The 15,022-nt window shown below is 39.2% G+C and overlaps 1 protein-coding gene across 2 annotated transcripts in view; it reads left to right on the top strand.

Annotated features, from left to right (window-relative positions):
* trim66 (tripartite motif containing 66) overlaps positions 1–12,239 on the top strand; it is a 21,364-nt gene extending 9,125 nt beyond the window's left edge. The window contains exons 8-18 of one of the 2 annotated variants that reach the window (XM_008405251.2): positions 615–732; positions 843–1,579; positions 4,670–4,879; positions 6,838–6,958; positions 7,051–7,132; positions 7,245–7,431; positions 8,242–9,116; positions 9,220–9,340; positions 9,455–9,529; positions 10,446–10,598; positions 10,720–12,239. In XM_008405251.2, the coding sequence (XP_008403473.1) occupies positions 615–732; positions 843–1,579; positions 4,670–4,879; positions 6,838–6,958; positions 7,051–7,132; positions 7,245–7,431; positions 8,242–9,116; positions 9,220–9,340; positions 9,455–9,529; positions 10,446–10,598; positions 10,720–10,956 (2,916 nt within the window). In that variant the 3' untranslated portion in view covers positions 10,957–12,239. Of the gene's footprint in view, positions 1–614; positions 733–842; positions 1,580–4,666; positions 4,880–6,837; positions 6,959–7,050; positions 7,133–7,244; positions 7,432–8,241; positions 9,117–9,219; positions 9,341–9,454; positions 9,530–10,445; positions 10,599–10,719 lie in introns of both variants that reach the window. The other variant, XM_008405250.2, reaches the window with a different exon arrangement.
* Positions 12,240–15,022: the final 2,783 nt, after the last annotated feature.

The following is a 15,022-nucleotide window of genomic DNA, read 5'->3' as shown; positions in this document are numbered from 1 at the left end:
CCCCCCCACACACACACACACACACACATGTGGAATATTAAAGTGTGCAAACAAAACAGAAGAAACTCCTCTGCCACATCTTTATGCCTGTGGCAGTAATGGCAGATCACCCTGTGGGAACATTTGTAGTTCACAGTGTCCTTTGGGTGTACGAAAGAGTCTGCGTGACATTAAGCGGAAGGAAAGTTGACTAAGTTCAGCTCGAGTCCAGAACCTCCAAATAGCATGTGTTAGCTGGAGCAACAAGTCTGAAGGACTCAGATGTTACCATTATTCTGGCATGTCTAAAAATAGACCAGATGCTGTATATTCACATTGAAAATATCACAATATTAACAATAAATAAGTTGGGCTTGTCCACAGGGTTTCCTGCCTCTTATTCAGTGACTTCTTGAGATATACACCAGCTCCCCCCTACAAGATTAAGCGGGTGTAAACAATGGATGGGTGGAATAAATAAAGAAGTTCGCTGACTCATCAATGCGTGTGATGAATCTATGCATGCATGAGTTCCACTTTTGAACTAAATTACTAAAATAAATAAACTTTTAATCATCTTCAGAGAAGCATGTGTATGTTTGGATGTTTTTATAGCAATCATGTTTGTCCTTCAGATTTCTCTCCAGATGCAGCAGCTGCTGGAGTCGTCTCTCCACACAGACTCCTGGAGTCCTGTCAAGATCAAGTTTAACTGGGATGCCAGTTACTGGACAAAGCAGATTTCCTCTTTCGGTAAACCCTGCTGTATAAAGGCGGTGAAGAATCTGTACTAAAATGTTAAAGCTTTTCAAGAAAGATGGAATTTAATATAGAGATAACCTGTTTTTTTTTTTTTTTTTTAGGTCAGCTAATTGTCGATGGGGGGAATTGTGCTTATCCTTCGGGATTGGCCTGTTCCAGTATTTTGAGGCCCCAACCCGTCGCCTGCTTGGCTCTGCCCGCCATGTTTCACAGAGGCCGAGAGCCAGGCTGCGGCTACCAAACCTGCTGCGAGCCTCAGATATGTTGCCTGCATGGCATGCCCCCTCAGCAGGAGCTGGCCACTCTGGACAAAAGCCAGGTGGAGAGCACTCTGTTTAACTCCAGCTGTGCTCAGCCTGCTCACTTCTCTGCTTCACTGCACCAGAGTCAGCAGCTCCAGAGGTTTTGGGAGACGGAGAGCTCCCTTCAGTGCCCTCCTCCTACATCTCCTCTCCCAGCACCCATCCAGCTCGGCTGCAGCCAAGGATCTGCAGCCCAAGATGCTCAGCCTTTAACATACGCCTCCTGTCACCAACGTCAGAGGGAAATCGCTCCAGAGAGCCAGACTCACCTCAATGCGGACCGTGGCGGTCTGGGTCAGTGTAAGGCGAAGTTGTCTACAAGCCCGGCTCTGCAGCAAGAGGTCAGCCACAATGTGAGGGACAAAGATGAGGAGAGATGTAGAGGGGAGACCCGTGGACAGTCGGCAGAAGATGAAAGCAGAGAGCTGGATGAGGATCTGGAGGCAGGCAGAAGGGAGCAGAGTCTGGTCCAGCTTCAGGCGTGTTTAGCTGCTGACCAGCAGAGGACCAGACTCAGAATGCATAGAAATGGCAAGGTGAGAGAATTTATTGTATTAGACAAGAATTTACAATAATACAGATACATGCACTTGCTTTACAGTGTATGAACTACACAGCAGCTAAAGCAAATTAAGAGTGAAGTGACTATAAGGGTTAGCACAGTTGTTTAAATGTAACTATTTGGAGTCAGAAAGTTACACAAAGGTGATTAGTTACCACAAGCATCATTGCAATTAAAAAGTGCAGAATTATTGTGAAAACACGTACACAGTTTTCAAACTTATTTTTTATTATGTATCAAAATCCTTCCACTTCACAGTTTTGCAGTACTTTGTGTTGATCTGTGACATACAGTCCAAAAATAATAAGGGGATATTTTTGGTTGTCTTACAAATGAGGAAATGTTCAAGAGATTAGGGGATTTTTTCAAAGCACCATGACAACCAGCAAGTCAGCTTTTTCATAGCCCAATAAATAGGTAAGGGGGAAATGAACTCATCCAGTGTTGCATCTTACAGCACCACTAGCAACATTTCAGACCAGTAACTGTAAAATCGGTTCCAAAAGTTTTAGTTTTAACTGACTGTGCAGTTTCAACTTAACTCAATAAATCTAAATGTATTGTAATTACTCAAGCAGCACCAAAAACATATTTCTTTAATTAGAATGTGCAAAAAAACTAAAGCTTCCTGAAAACAATTATTTTTTTATTTTATTTTTTTTTTCTGCTTGAATCTACTTATAAAAACACTGTTATTTATAACACCACACTGTCAGGCAGAATGCAGTGGTCATGAAAACGAACAAACTCACTCATGCTGCTTTGTCCAGAATCTCAATACTGTTTAACTGGAAAGTACAGGAAAGGAATGACAATAATTTATATACTGAACCAACACTATCTTAAAGTAAAGCAGCTAATAACAATCTGTAAAGCATCATGGGAACAGAGACAGTGGAGTAGAGAGTGGCAGGAAATGGTAGTTGAGATGATCTCTGGAAAACTGCATCCAAACTGGAACTGGGATTTTGACAATGAAAATAGAAAATAATGAGTTTACGTTGAATTAATTAGGTTTAAAATATTTTTCAAATTATAAATGTACATTACAAAAAATAACAAACCCAGTGGAAATGTGCTGCTCTGAAACAGTTAAAACACATTTTAAAGTTGGCACATTCTTGATGACCTGACTTCATAGATGAAGCTTTGAGGTCTACTTTTTTTTTATCTTAAACACATTGAAACCAATTTTTGTGACAAAGCAAACATTTGTTTCAAGAAATGAAACTTGTCCACTTTCTGCCACTGGTGGTGCAATGCATTCTGGGATACCTTGCTGGCCAACCCATACTGTCACACAATGTACCCTTTCACTCACTTCAAATTAACCAAATCAATTTTTAAAATGTTTTTTCCTCAAGGGGCTCTCAACTTGTTTAAATTGAGTGCTAATTATAAGTACTTGAAAAAGTAATTTAAAGCTATTTAATTTGTTCAGTCCATTAAATTCAATATTTTAGTTTCACAATAGGTCTGAAGTCAAGTCATATCCACTCATCTTTTTTTTTTTTAAATTAAATTTAAATTCAATCTTACATTTTAAAGCCCACAGGTTCAATACGTCCTAAAATATTTACCTATTTTTGGTTGGAAATGACTTCATAACGTTATGAGGTAAAGGTGTATACTTTCAAGTTTGTGAAGATATCAAAGCAAAGTGAGTGGCGGGACTTTTTTGTGTGTTTGTGCACGTCTGTCTTCTCATTTTTGTTTCACACGTGGTTCTGCTATAGGCGACACAAGCTCAAAATAAATCCATTTGGGCTCGGTCTCAGATCACAACATGGTAAGCCACACAAAGCCGTTTAGACGCACTTTTCGAAAGTCACCACTGATCGGTCAAGTCGAGCCCATTTCCTGTAAGAGCAGAGTTGTTCAGACAACCAAAGAAACAATAAAGCACAATAAAGAAAGCATTGCTATCAATAGTTAAAGGCAGCAAGAGAATTTGTTACATACTGAAAAAAGTTTAGATGAAGTTGCGATGAATATGAGGCAGCTTTCAGCTTCAGATATGAGTAGTTTATGACCAAAGCTCTCACTTTAAACCAGAGGACTGACTTGTGAAAGTTGACAGCTTGCCTATTAACAGATGGCACACCATAAAGCTACTCTTGCTTTTCATGAAGAAATGATGAGAAAACAAAGAGCCGCTCTGACAATTAAAATAACGCATTCCTAAAATTGCAGTAGTGCACTCATCGCTGTCAAGCTCACGCTTAATGCCAGAAGTGTTAGCAGCCGCATAATCACCTCTCTCTCTGAGATAGATGGTTATGAGCACAAAGACACGTGTTATTTTTACGTTTTTCGACTCACTGCGTCTGAAAATGATATAAAACCACTTGGGCTCACTCATTTATGTACTTAACCTATCAGTAATGAGCCACTGTGGGAATAGTGGGAGCTGCCAGTTTGATTTTAGCCCTGGTTTGTACAAAGATGAATTCCTGCTTCCCCAGCTTCCAAAGAGAGGGATTAGAGTCTTTTTTTTCCTCCACTGTCTAAATCCTGCATCCTGCACCCAGGGGGTGGAGATCAGGTAAGTGTTTTAATCGCATGATACTTGGGAGCATGTGCTCAGTTTAAGTCTGGCCTGAATATGTATGATGGTGTACTAAAAAAAAAGGATAAAAAAAGCTGGTGCTAAACGATCCGCCGGCTTTCCTCCTCGCACTTTCCGAGACACAGCTGAGGGGTTTAAGGAAAATCTGTGCATTTGTTAAACTGAAATGTAAGACAGAGGGGTAATAAGTGCTCAGCAGGTCTAGTTTAATCAAAGAGCAGCACTAAACCTGCTGCTGAATTTGCATTTGATAATTGGTGTGGCAGCCAAACCTTTCATTCCCTGTATTAATACACTAATTCATGCAGCGTGTTTGTAAAGACCGAGTTTTTTTTTTGCCCCCTCCCCCCCACCAAATAGATTCTCAGCTGTGTTTTATTAATTTGTGTACAACACACATCCCACTCCTTTTCCTTTCAGCTGCTAATGATGTGAACAGGTGCATCTCTGTTTTTGATGTAACTTGAAATTCTATTCTCTCACTGTTTCCAGCAGAGGTCCACGTCCCTGGAGGTGTCCGCCAGAGCCCACGAGCGTGCATCTGATGTGCAGAGCAGCAGGCTGAGCCCCAGCTTGGTGTGTACGACGAGGAAGCGTCGCTCCCGGAGCATCCCGACAGAGCTGGTGGCCCCGCCCTCCAGCCCTTACGCTGAAAGGCCTGCTGCAGGATGCATAAACAGCCAGGAGGCAGGAGCTGCGAAGAAGGTGACCCCTGCATGAGGATCTTTCAGTGTCTGCTTTAACTTTTGCAGAGAAGCAAAAGTTTCCTTCACAATTACTGAGCAATGCATGAATCATTGATATAGAGCAAGCTTCGTTTCCCACCATCACACCTCAATGTGTATAGACTAGTATGTATATTCAATCAAGGAATCACTCTTCCCTTTTTAATATAATAGGCAACAGATAGTATAACAGCAAAGATGCACAACACAAGAAGTGACTGCATGACAAATGTGCAGAGAGCCTGCTTATCTTTCTGTGGAAGACCTATTCGGCCTGAGATTATGAAACTCAGTTCTGTGGCCTGGTGAGTGGTGTGAACTCCAGTCCACACTAACCTAAAGTTAGTGAGAAAGATGAGAGAATTGTTAAACAGAGAGTCTCAATTCCTGTTTCTTAAGACAGCAAAAAAAAAAAAAAATCGTATTTGATTTTTATTCAGTCAAAACCGCACACAGAAAGTGCATAAGATCGTTTAGATTGTTTAGCTACAAATGACCTCTACTGAAAGAAGGATGAATTTGACAAAGACAATTACAACTTTATGGGTGTCCACATGAGGTTTATAACTCTAATAATGTAAGCAATTATTTAAAAATGGTGTACAACATTGATCAGTAGGAAAGAACTTAGTTGTTATTCATTTATTAAGGTTTGAGTTTATATTTTGAGGGAAGGTGAGAGTTGAAGTGTGAGAGGTGAACTTTAGATCGATTTCTATTTTTGTTGCTTCTAAAACAAGTAACTTCTGGAAAGATGTTGAAGCTACTGTTGAAGTTCATATTTATATGTTGCAAAGAAGGTACTTTCGTGGCATTTTTTTTTTTTTTTTACTCTTTTTAAAAATATTCTACTGTAGTGTACATATTTTTCACACTTTCTTTTGTTTACTTATAAGGTATGGCCAGATTTTTCCAGTGATTTAGTTTTATTCTGAGTCAGATCAAGCATCACATCACTCCACTTGGCTAAGCAATAGCACTGTACAAGATTAATTTTAGCTTTGAATCAAAACTGTATCAAGAAGAAATAAATGATCTGCTGACATCAACTCATCTCACGGCTACAGACTGCTGCAAACAAACTGCTGATGCTTCGTTCTTGTTTCGCTTCTCCTGCTAAAACATGTTTCATCTTGCATACATGCTGAAAGCATGGCCTATTATGAGTCTGAGCAAACAGGATATGTAAAGCTGTCTGCAATACAGGAGCAAACGTGGGACCTCTGGTCACATTTCTGGTTGTTATTCTGTTTTTGCAGCATCTGCGATTTTGACTTGAGTTAAAATGTTTGCCTCTGAATGAAGCTGGTACTGAGTGTACTAAAATGGTGAGAGCACAATAAACGACTCGGCTTAGACTGCAGAGCATGTCGTCTGCTGGAGGCAGCAACGTATTGTAGGAAGCTCTTGGTTGACAGCTGTGGTGTATGTGTCGTGTTTGAAACATTTTACTTAATGAGTGTACCGTAACTTGGTCGCATCTACGTTTAGGAATCAAAACTTAACTAAGTTTTATTGGCTTAAAAATGACAAAAAAAAAAAAAAAAAACTTAGATGTTATCATTGACTGGGTCCTGAACTTTAACTACCACATAAAGTATATAAATAAGTATGTCTACTGTCACCTTCAAAACATTGCCAGATTAAAGGGGTTCTTATTAAAGCAGAATACAGAAAAAACTGCAGCTGCAACTCATCCAGAATGATGCTTCTAGTTTTCCATCAGGAAAACGTATCATATCACCCCAGTCCTTAAATGACTGCATGAGATGCTGCTTTAATTCTTAGTTTCCCTGGAAAACACTGTGAATTATTTTATGTATAGTGTATCAATCCAGATGACTTAGAATCTATTGTGATTTACTTACATTTAGAAAGCAGGTTTTCAGTCGGAGAAGCTTGTAACTCAGTGTGAGAACCTCCTTGTTTCGTTTTCAGTATGACATGATAGAGCTAAAACAACGGAGAGCTTCCGATGGAGGACTTTGTGTCGTCAACGAAACCGACTCAATCCAATCCAAAGGATTGTCTCCTTCACCTCCCTATAAGACAGAACCAGGTGCTGAATTCACTTCTGTTACTTTCATGAAGCTTAAACGAATTATTTATTTTGTCAAAACTGAATGCCTGCTTGCCGTCTACTCTCTTCAGATCACCCAACTGCTTTTGTGTATGAAGAGGTTGAATACAGAGCCAAGGAGAAGCACAGACTACCACGAAACAGCATCACCAAGTGAGTAGTGTCTTCCTTCAAAAATGACTTCAGATTTCCAGCACCATTTCATGGCAACAAAGTTTCGCTTTTTTTTTTTTTTTAATCATCCATCCTCTGTTTCCCTGTGTAGTAATGGAGAAGCTCTGAAAGACTCGGGGAGATCCAGGGTTCCAGTGGTTTGCTTAGAGCGTCTCAAAATCCTCGTGTCTCAGCTGCCCCCACACGGACGAAGACAAAGTGACCCTTTGCCTGCCAGTGAGACAGAGAAGAGCGAAGGCCTCGCCCAGCACAGCACATGGCACACAGTAATGCAACACGTACGACAAACTTCTTCTCATCCCAAACAGACGGCTACAAATGAATATTTTTCAAATCACATCAAAATAAAACCTCCAATCACAAATGTTTGCATGACTTTTGTGATATTCGCAGCACAAAGAGTGAGGTTTCACATTGAATGCTAAAAAATAAAAAAAAAAGTTCACTTACTTTTTGTCTAGGGGGCGATGATTTGTTTTTTTGTTTATGGCAATGATTTGAATCTAAAGAACAATGTGCAACTTAAAAATTAAATCGGAGAAGTAAAATGTATTGATGTCAATCTGCGTCTGAACAATTTAGCGCTTTGACTTTTGGAGTTTGTTAATGCGTTCATATTAACCTCACAAGTAATGAACACAAGTCTAAGTATGACTGAAGGTAATCCAGTCATGTCCATTGGTATTTGCACCACAGATTGAGAGATTGCAGTTACTTAAGAATGATCCCAATACCAATAATTTACCAAACTAACCCAAACCTATTGATATATGTGTTATTGTTAGACTCAAGTTCTAGATTAGATTAAAAACAGATATTTTCAGTTTTGAACCAAATTAGGTTTTGTTGTTTTTCATGGTTTTCAAGCTGTTTTTGCAAACAAAGCCAAACAGCTTCTGGTAACTGCTGCTCTGTCGTTGTAGTAATTGCTTTATTCATGCTTTACTTGTTCAGGTGTTATACAATCTAAGCAAGTAAAAGGACTGCTCAAACTTTAAATATCTGGAATAAAGTATGTATATGTATTGGCAACAATGGATATGTGAGCTTTGAAAAATTCTAAAAAAGCCTTTCTTTTTTAACAACAGGGGACAGCCAGGGGGTCTGACCCCAGAAGGACCACCCGCTCACTCACAGAGCGATCCACTCGCAGCCCGTCTGTCGCCTACGCTGACACCTGTGACTTTAGCAGGAGACTCAGCTTCCACACAGCATCCACACAGATTCCTACTGACTCCAAATACGTGCCAGAAAGTTACTTTGCACCCGATTTGGACACAGACTCTGATCCCAGGTCAGTTTCGGAGGAAGTCACCTGTTATCCGACTGACCCAGGTCCACTGCTACACTCTGATGGGTCGCTGGATTCCAATCCAAATGCAGTATCGTCTTCCGAGGCTGAGTTTGAACTTGCTGCTGCGAGTCAGTCAACAGGTTCAGGTGAGGTGAGACAGAATGTGGATTCAGAACCGAGCCTTGATTACGAGGTGGAGCCAGACACGGATGCAGGAGCGGGATCAGAGGACGGTCAGGGGTTGGATGCTGATACAGAATCGGGGGATCCCGAAACCGAGTCTGACACCCAGCCTGAATATGATCCCAGTTTCCAGACTGAAACCGACTCCGATGCTGTATCCGGTCAGCCTCCAGACTTTCAGGGCTCCGGGGAGTCCGATCTCGACTTGGAGTCTGAACCCGAACCGACAACTGACGACCCCCAGCCGCTGCGCTCTGACCTGGAGGAGGAGCCGCAGATGGGCCCTGGTCCGAGGCAGCTTTTGATCGCAAATCATGGGGCTCAGAGGGACGAAGAGGACATTCACACAGAGCAGGACGTGGATGAGATGGAGAGTGAGGACTTCTGCGCAGTCTGCCTGATTGGAGGGGAGCTGCTGTGCTGTGACCGATGTCCAAAGGTCTTCCACTTATCATGCCATGTGCCGCCTCTTCTGAGCTTCCCCACGTAAGCTGCTTCTGTGTACACTCAACAATTCTCAAGTCCTCTTTCATTTTTTTATTTTGTAGCAGACCTGAGGTAATATTAACCTGTGCTTTACTGTGTTCAGAGGAGACTGGGTGTGCAGCATCTGCAGAGATGTTTTACAGCCCGAAGTTGAATATGACTGTGAGAATGAGAGATCATCTGCAGCAAACACTGCGCTCGGACTCTCTGCTTGCGATCAGAGAGTATGATTTTCTCCCAGCTACACGATTCAGATCAATAATTCACAGTTTCTGTCTTGTTTATAGATTTTTTTCTCTTTTAATGTCTAACATATTTCATGTTTTGTTTGCCTGCAGAAATGTGAGCGACTGGCTCTTCTGATTCTCAGCAACATCTTGAGTGCTCCTTTCCACGAGCCCGTCAGTCCACTTGTAAGTGATCATCATGTTCCTACAAACCCAGTTACAATGAAGTACATGTTATTCGTCTTTCATCATAGTTGTAGGCACACGGATATGCCTTCAGGAGGTTACATCGGGGCTCCGGATGCCCAAACACGCTTTGATTCCAGCTGTTTTTGATTCTTGGAGGTTCCCCCCCCCTCATGGATTTCTTTTTTACAAAAACAAAACAGAGCCAGGAACATTAAATGGAGCTGTGCTAGTTTTTCTTTCTTTTTATTCTTACCAACCCCCTTCTTCCTGTGCTAAATATTAGGAGGGATGATTTGCTTTACATTTTGGCAAGTATGTTTCAATAGACTGAAGCAGATTTTTAACACAATACATACCTCAGATCTCAATGCAAGTCAAGAAGTTGTTTCGTTTTTTGGGTTTACATCAGAGGTGCTCAAATGTTTTGTCACGTGGGCCGACTTTGTCAAGTTGGAAGTATGAGCGTCATTAAAGTCTGATTTTTTATTAACAAGTACCAAACAAAAAAGTAAATTCATTGTAATTTTTTTTCCCTTTTCCTTAAAATGAACTAAAAATGCAACGATTTCATAAAATGGACAAACTGATTGTTTAATGGCTGTCAATTCTATTGATCAGAAGAAAAAAAAAGGTTTTGCATTTCCTAAATTTCCTGAACTGTGCCTAAATAAAAACAATATTTTGTGTTGCACCTATAATTTTTTTTTTTTTTTCATTTCAAGAAAATTCTAATTTGTTTGTAAAAACATTTTGTCCATCTGCAATAATCACCTGCGATGGTGGGGCAAAGTTGCGTCATTCTTTTAATGCATTTCGGGAGCCGAACAAAATTAAATGGCTCCAGCGCTGCACTTTGGCAGCCCCGGTTCACAACGATTGAGTATGAAGTTCATAACACTGCTTTATCTTCCAGGCACGTCATTACTACCAGATCATCAAGAGGCCAATGGATCTGTCTGTGATCAGAGCCAAGCTCAGTAAAGGGAATCCCAGGCATTACAGCTGCCCGGACCAGTTCGTTGCTGATGTCTGTCTCATGTTCCGCAACTGTGCAAAATTTAATTATGTGAGTTAAACATATTTTAAACCATATTAAACTGATCTGAGTCTCATATAAAAGTGCTAACTAAAGTTGGCATGATTATAAAAGGCCTTTTTTTTTTTCTTTTTTTTTACTCTGACCACAGCCTGACTCGGAGGTGGCCCAAGCAGGCCACAGCCTTGAGCTGTTCTTCATGTCGAAGCTGAAAGACGTTTTCCCAGACAAAGATTTCCCGATGGCTGAGCTCGATTCTGACAGCGACGAGTACGACGAGACCTGCAGGGCCGCTAATGGCAGCTTCCTCTGGCCAGAGAGAAGGGAGCAGTGTCACAGGAAGAGGAAGAGGAGGCAGTCGCTCAAGTCGAGGAGGCATCACTTCTAACTGCATGGTGATCAGAAAGAAAACTGTGCTCACAAAAATGTTTTTCGTTTTTTTTTGTAATTTGTCTATTTTTAAGTGACAGCCTGTGGAGTGACAAGAGAGATCTTATTTGATGACCAATGTTGTGGTTTGTTGTAAATTGTCAGTGCTACCATCTGATGGCAGCTGAACATATCTTCTTTAGTTATTCTTCCTGCAGGCAGCTAATCAAAGAAGCTGAATGTGTAAAAATTGTTTTGTTGGCAGGGTGTACGCAGCCGAGTGTACGGAGTTCCTCTTGTAGCCATAAACATGTTCTACGTATTACTTACTGTAAGAGCTTCTTTATCGTATCACCACATAACCCACTGATGCACTGCATTGCTTATTGCTTTATTTACATGTAGATATATAATCGGTGCACGCTTTCTGCCCTAAGCTGTATTGTACAAACGGGACGTTGTAGCTGGATGTTTTTGAAACCTTGTAATACGTGGACTTTTTTTTAAGTGACATGGTCCTCAGTATAAAAGAAATGTTAAAATGTTAATGCTAGCAAATTCTGTAATGTTTTTACTCATATATGGTCTACATATTATAAATGTTTGCCTGCATAGAAACACTTTTGCTGTCGCTTCCAGTTACAAAAAGAACTTTTGCTTCTTCTTGACATAACCTGAGTTTTAGTTTGTCACTCAAAAACATAAAAAAAATGTTTCTCATTTTATCTTTTTGATCAGAAAGAAATAAAGGGTGAAAGAGTAAGAAATATATGTTCTGTTAAAGCTACAAGGATAAGAATAGTGGCATAGGATTTTATGTGTTAAACTATAAAAATGTGTTTAATTTTGAATCATTAAGAGGTGAAACAGGATCCATCCATGTTCCACAAAAACATGTGAACCTTTCCTATTTAAATAACTCAGGCTGAATAAAAAAAGACATTATTCATAGTTCTAAAACGCCAGTATTATTTGTACAACAAATTCTGTTTAAAGCGTGTAAATTTATAACTCCTCAGATCATTCCCTGTTTACAAATACTTCACGGTACTGCAGCTCAAACTAGACATGGCCCGTTTTTCTTTTTATAGATGTCATAGGAAAATGTATTAAAAATAGTATTTCTTTTTGTTTTGATGAAGATGGACAAACTTTACTGAAAATCTATGTTTGAATTTTCTTTTTCATTTTTTTAACTGTAAAAGCTTCAAATGAACAGATACACAATATACTAGCTTGTTGAAATATAAACCCATTACAAGTGTCATCATTTCTACAATAAATGGGATATTTGAAAATTTGTTTTGAAGACTCTTGCCAGTGTTGGGTAACTTCAAATAAAACATTTTTATTTTCTTTGTGGGGCAACACTATGAAGAGCCACAAAACAACATAGTTTGCTATCAAATAAGTTTGCAAATGTCTACCTTCTTTATTCTCTTGTTTTTCCCAAAAAATATTTTAAGCATTTGAGAGATTAGATTTGTATGATGCAATGCTCCCATTAGACTGTGAGTTAACTCACAAGACTGTCAGAGATTAAACCTCAGCAGCAACTGACTTCAGGATTTGTACCTGGTAGAATATTTAGAAAGTAAATTAAAGCATAAAGAAACATCCACTGTTATTGTCAACTCTGGTAAAGACATGTAAAAATAAAATTAAAAACTATAGATTGTATGAAAAGAAATTCATGCTTCAAGAATAAAAATATTTTGTCATCTTTCTTCTTCTTCCAAAATTGTAACAGTAATTGGGAGCTTAAGCGACTTTTATAAAATGAATAAAAGTTAATTTTTTATTGTAAAGTGCCTTGAAATCGTGATTCACCCCAACAGAATTCAACTGAATTAAATTATTGAAGCATTTTTAGAAAAATCTAAATGTTTAGAAACATTATTTGACAAACACATTTGCTAAATTCCTGCATTATAATCGTGGCATCACCCAGAGACCAATTTTTGGAAGAAAACTGGAGTACCTGGAGAGAAGAGGTAAAAAAACAAACAAAAAAAAAAACGGTATTTTGTCTTATGCACAAGAGTCTAATGAAATTAGAAACAACAGTCTCTGACTTTTTTTTTAAGTACTTTCTTAAAAGCTACATATAATCTGACAGGCATCACCTGAATGCTTTCTAACTTGTTGATTATGATGTGCTATGATGTGAAATACACATATGTAATCATCATGGACAATATTTTAAAAAAACTATATATATTTCTAAGATATTTCCACATAATAAAGAGATGAAACTCATTATGTTTGATTGAAATTGGTTTGAAATAAATTTTTATTCTTTTACATCATGGTTTTCAGTTTCAGTTTGGCCACAAAATTAATTGCTTCCTAAAGAGATGAAAGTTTTGGTCAAACAGAGCATCTTACGTTAATCAGGCGCTGGAATGTCTTGTGCCAGAAAAGCTCTCAGGCAGAAAGGATTTTCTGGCAGAAACTTCTAAATGGTAATGGACTGAGCTAATAGCACTTTCCTAATCATGCTGACCACTCACAGCACTTCACACTAGAACCACATTCGCCCGTTCACACTCACAAACCAGAACATGCAGATTGTTAGGCAACTTGAGGTTAGATGCCTTGCCCAAGGGCACAGTTGGAATCAAGCCTGCCACGTTCTGAATACAAGACAACCGCTTTACCCGTTGAGGGACGGCCATATTTGATACATTTTGGAGTACATTTATTGCATCATTATTTTTCATCATGTGTGAGCATAAATGGAAAAGGAAATTACTTGCTTGACAAAACCTCTGACAAGAATTGCTTCAAAAATGATAAAGTGAAATTAATAAGAAGTTTCCAACAAAATGAAGCAAAGGAAATTACTTGATATGTATCAGCAAAGTGTGGAATAATTTCCACCCTTCATCAACATATGAATGCTTAATAATAATTTGCATTTCTTTTATGAAATACACAGAACTTAATATTCATTCATTAACATTCAGCAACATCTAACTACTCCTAATAAGGATTGTCTTTCTGTGGGACTTATTCTTAAACTGGTATTTAGCTACTGATGCAGTTGTGGGTTTTGGATGTGGGCAGATGCCTTGGGTGGTTTTTTAAAAGCAAGGAGATAAAAGATTATAAGTTATCTGCCAGTTTTACTTTGAAGAAGTCGTCTCTTGCTTTTGTTCATGTGCGGTCAATGAGGAGGAGGAGGCAGCCTCTGCTTGTCGCAGAGAACAGGAATACATTTTTCCATTGTTTGTGCCGGACTGCTGTGCACGTTATTCTGCTGCAGGATTTAAATGATTTACTGCAATCTGGTAAACTGATGCCTTCTCTTTGCGCATTAGTTTGCTGCATAAAGATACGTACTGGGTTTACAATTTCAAATCTAAGCTGAGACAATCTTTCCTACATTCTTTGTATTGTTTCAGGTTTCTGCAATGATCCCCAACAATACAATCAATAGGTGAGTATGCCACCTGTCCAAGTTAATAAGTGAGCAACGTAAATGCAACTGTAACACTGTTATCTCATATATTGGATATTACTCTTGTGGATTTTTCAGGGTTTTTCCCTCCCCCCTGAAAGTAATTACATTTTATCAGTTAAATGGGAGTCCAGAAAACCTTCTTTGCAGTCTGTTGCATTTAGGTGTTCAATCAATAGTGTGCACATTTTACCGCCACTCAGTGTTTATAGTACAGGCTGCACTCAACATACGTTTGTTTGCCTTCTTTGAGCAATTATATGTCATAGTTAATTAGGTCGTCATTGTTATGCATTGATTTTATTCGAACATACCTTACAACAGAGTGTTACTTAGTATTAAAACATGTTTTTTCCTTTTCTTTCTTCTGGTCTTTAGTTATTGTTTATTTGTCAATGTACAGACAAGGAAAATATTGTTAATACCTTTCTGTTAGTGATAGAAATGCCTAAATAGGCAGCAGCGCCCCCTTGAAAAATGTTGGCCACTCCACTGGGGTTCTGGGCTGCTTTGCTACATCTGGTACAGCATGTCTTGAATCTGTAGGAAGGGTAAGAAGAAATCTCAAGATTAGCAAGGCATTCTTGAGAGAAATGTGCTGCCTAGTGTCAGAAATATCGGT

The sequence above is a fragment of the Poecilia reticulata genome, linkage group LG3, assembly GCF_000633615.1.
Source record: "Poecilia reticulata strain Guanapo linkage group LG3, Guppy_female_1.0+MT, whole genome shotgun sequence".
In the NCBI taxonomy this organism is placed as follows: Eukaryota; Metazoa; Chordata; class Actinopteri; order Cyprinodontiformes; family Poeciliidae; genus Poecilia; species Poecilia reticulata.
This window is presented reverse-complemented; position numbering and strand designations above follow the sequence as displayed.